At 41.2% G+C, this 2,500-nt stretch overlaps 1 protein-coding gene across 1 annotated transcript in view; it reads left to right on the forward strand.

Moving 5' to 3' along the window:
* The window catches only part of LOC137978664 (uncharacterized), a 13,790-nt gene that overhangs the window by 5,177 nt on the left and 6,113 nt on the right, over nt 1-2,500 (forward strand). The window contains exons 2-4 of the mRNA XM_068825680.1: nt 338-1,319; nt 1,819-2,350; nt 2,470-2,500. The exon at nt 2,470-2,500 is cut by the window's right edge and continues 169 nt beyond it. Coding sequence (XP_068681781.1) covers nt 343-1,319; nt 1,819-2,350; nt 2,470-2,500 — 1,540 coding nt within the window. The 5' untranslated portion in view covers nt 338-342. The remainder of the gene's footprint in view (nt 1-337; nt 1,320-1,818; nt 2,351-2,469) is intronic.

Here is a 2,500-nt window from a genome sequence, read left to right on the forward strand (position 1 = left end):
GATTGAGGCCCAACGTTGTTGTTGTTGACTGAGATGTTCTTCAGTGTATCATGCAAAAAACAAAAAAACAAAAACAAAAACAAAAACACGTGGTTAATGTTAAAAAACTTGCGCTCGAAAAATGCCTCAAGATTGTCACAAATGTTCTTATCACATTTTTACATCTTCTGTAATCTACAGACAATCGGTAAAATAGATTTTCTTTGTTTTACATAATAAAGAAACGAAAACAAGGACATCACCTATGCATCGGTCCTCGCAGAAAAGATCACAATTGAGAACCGGCCAAAACACCAAAGGATTTTCAAAAGCTTCTTTATTTTTTTTTCCTTTTAAGGAAACATGGCTGATGTGAACGCAATAAAAACTGGTTTGGCTTTTTCCGGTGGTGGCATCCGGTCAGCGGCATTCTGCTCTGGAGTGTTGCGCAGATTGTTAGAACGAAACGTGGAAGTGGACTACTTGAGTTGTGTGTCAGGAGGCGGTTACACAGGAACTGCGTTCTTAGATTGGAAATACAGAGAGGAGAACGGAAATGAGAGGGGAGACCAAGGGAAATGGCATGACAAGTTTTTCAAGCACATGAAAGAAAGAGCTGGTTACTTTTGCAACTGGCACAACCCACTGGAAGGAATCTTAGATACAGTGACCATATTGGGCCTCATTCTATTGGTCAATTTCGTTGGGCCAGTCACATCGCGGGGGTCGTACGCATGCCCAATAGCCTTCATGATCGACCTGATGTTTGGAAAGTACTTGCGAGAAGAAGGAGCCTGCGATGTTGTTGTCTCTGAAAAATCGTTTGACAGCCGTATTTCACAGGTCGATAAAAATGCAACCACTCAAGAGCTACGGCAGAGCTGTAAAGGAACCCCAGGTGGTCGTATAATTCTCTTCTCTGTTTTGTTTCTTCTCACTGCCGTATTTTTCGCATTGTCCAAAATTAGGTTCCTATCGCGGTACTCAAGTCTCCTTCGTTTCATGTGGGCTACAATTGGCGCATTCTTGGTTTTTACTTTCGTACCATTTGCTTTGCACGATGTTGTTCGAGACATTCCGCCTTGGTCGCAGTATCTTGCTATGGTTGTTGGAATTTTTGTGTGGTTTTTCCTACCTGTACTCCGTAGTGTAACAACCCATGTATTGACGGTTTATTCTTTTTCTTGTGTGATCTACTGGAGGGTGTATGAAGCCCCCATATTTGGTGTTGAGTATTCTGATGAACGCTTTATTTACTTAGTTTTCGCTTCTGGCCTTGTTCTGTGGGTTTCCCCTTTTGTGAATGCGTTTTGTTCGAGACTTACCCACGTTTACAACAGGTAAGACGTCTTCGATAAAGCGGTCATAAATAATTAATATTAGTGTAACTATACTAAAACAGTGGATAGCGTTGAATGCGCTCTGATTGGCTACTCAAACCCCGAATTGAATATCCTTTGCTATTCACCTTTGAGCAACTCACGCGGGATTTGCCCCTTGAAAATATTGCAATCGTTGCAGGAATAAATGAGTTAAAATCATCTTTTTGCCCTATAATATCTCACTCTTTTAGTATACACTAAAACAGTGAACTATTCAACTTAGTTTCGGGGGCTAGTGGTGAATATCCACTATCTGAAAATTTCGGCAATCTTCGGAAGTTACCGGAATGTTTTCGGAAACTCAAAAAAAAAAACAGATCGAAAATCTCATGCATTTGACTCGGGGAAAAGTTGGCAGGTATACAAATTGACTTCAAAAGGTAAAAGGACGTGTTGTATTTAGTGTAGTGATGGACAATCCGATACCATTGCAATATGCATGTTTTATCATCTCCAGGTGGAGGCTTCAGAAGGCGTTTTACCATCCTAATGGTATTGGGAAAACCGGATGTTCGGGAATTGGCTGCAGTGATGTCTGCACTCTATGGATATCTTTCCTTTGTCAATCTCTGCATAGAAGCTCTGGCCACGATATACTTGCAAATGGAGGCGTGGTGCCAAAAAGAGCACTAACCGTTGAAGATCTTAAGGACACGAAACCAGAGTATATATCAAACATCACAGTCAACCGATGGAAAAGAGATGAAACCTCTGAAAAAAACTACGACCTGTTGACAGTTTCACCCACATCGATCGAGCGATTAGACAGCAAACCTGGGCAAGATCAGTTCAAAGGAAAACTAGAACCAGGGGATATCAAATTATCCGATGCTATGGCTACATCGGCGGCCGCACTATCTATGTACATGGGAAAATATGACAAGTCTCCCGAAATGGGCCTCAGTCTAAACACACTCTTTGGTCTAGATATGGGCACTAGGATGATAAGCGACATTCAGTCTGTGAGAAAAGAAACTTTCATTAAGAAGGTATGGTTTTTCGCTAACATAATATTTGTCAGACCATCATCGTCTTCAGTGCCTTCTTCTTCTTCTTCTTCTTCTTCTTCTTTTTCCTCACCATTATTACCTTTCTGTGATTTTATTAGGTACTGCCGTTTGTCATTGAAATTGCTCGTG

The sequence above is a fragment of the Montipora foliosa genome, chromosome 12 (assembly GCF_036669935.1).
Source record: "Montipora foliosa isolate CH-2021 chromosome 12, ASM3666993v2, whole genome shotgun sequence".
Taxonomy (NCBI): domain Eukaryota; kingdom Metazoa; phylum Cnidaria; class Anthozoa; order Scleractinia; family Acroporidae; genus Montipora; species Montipora foliosa.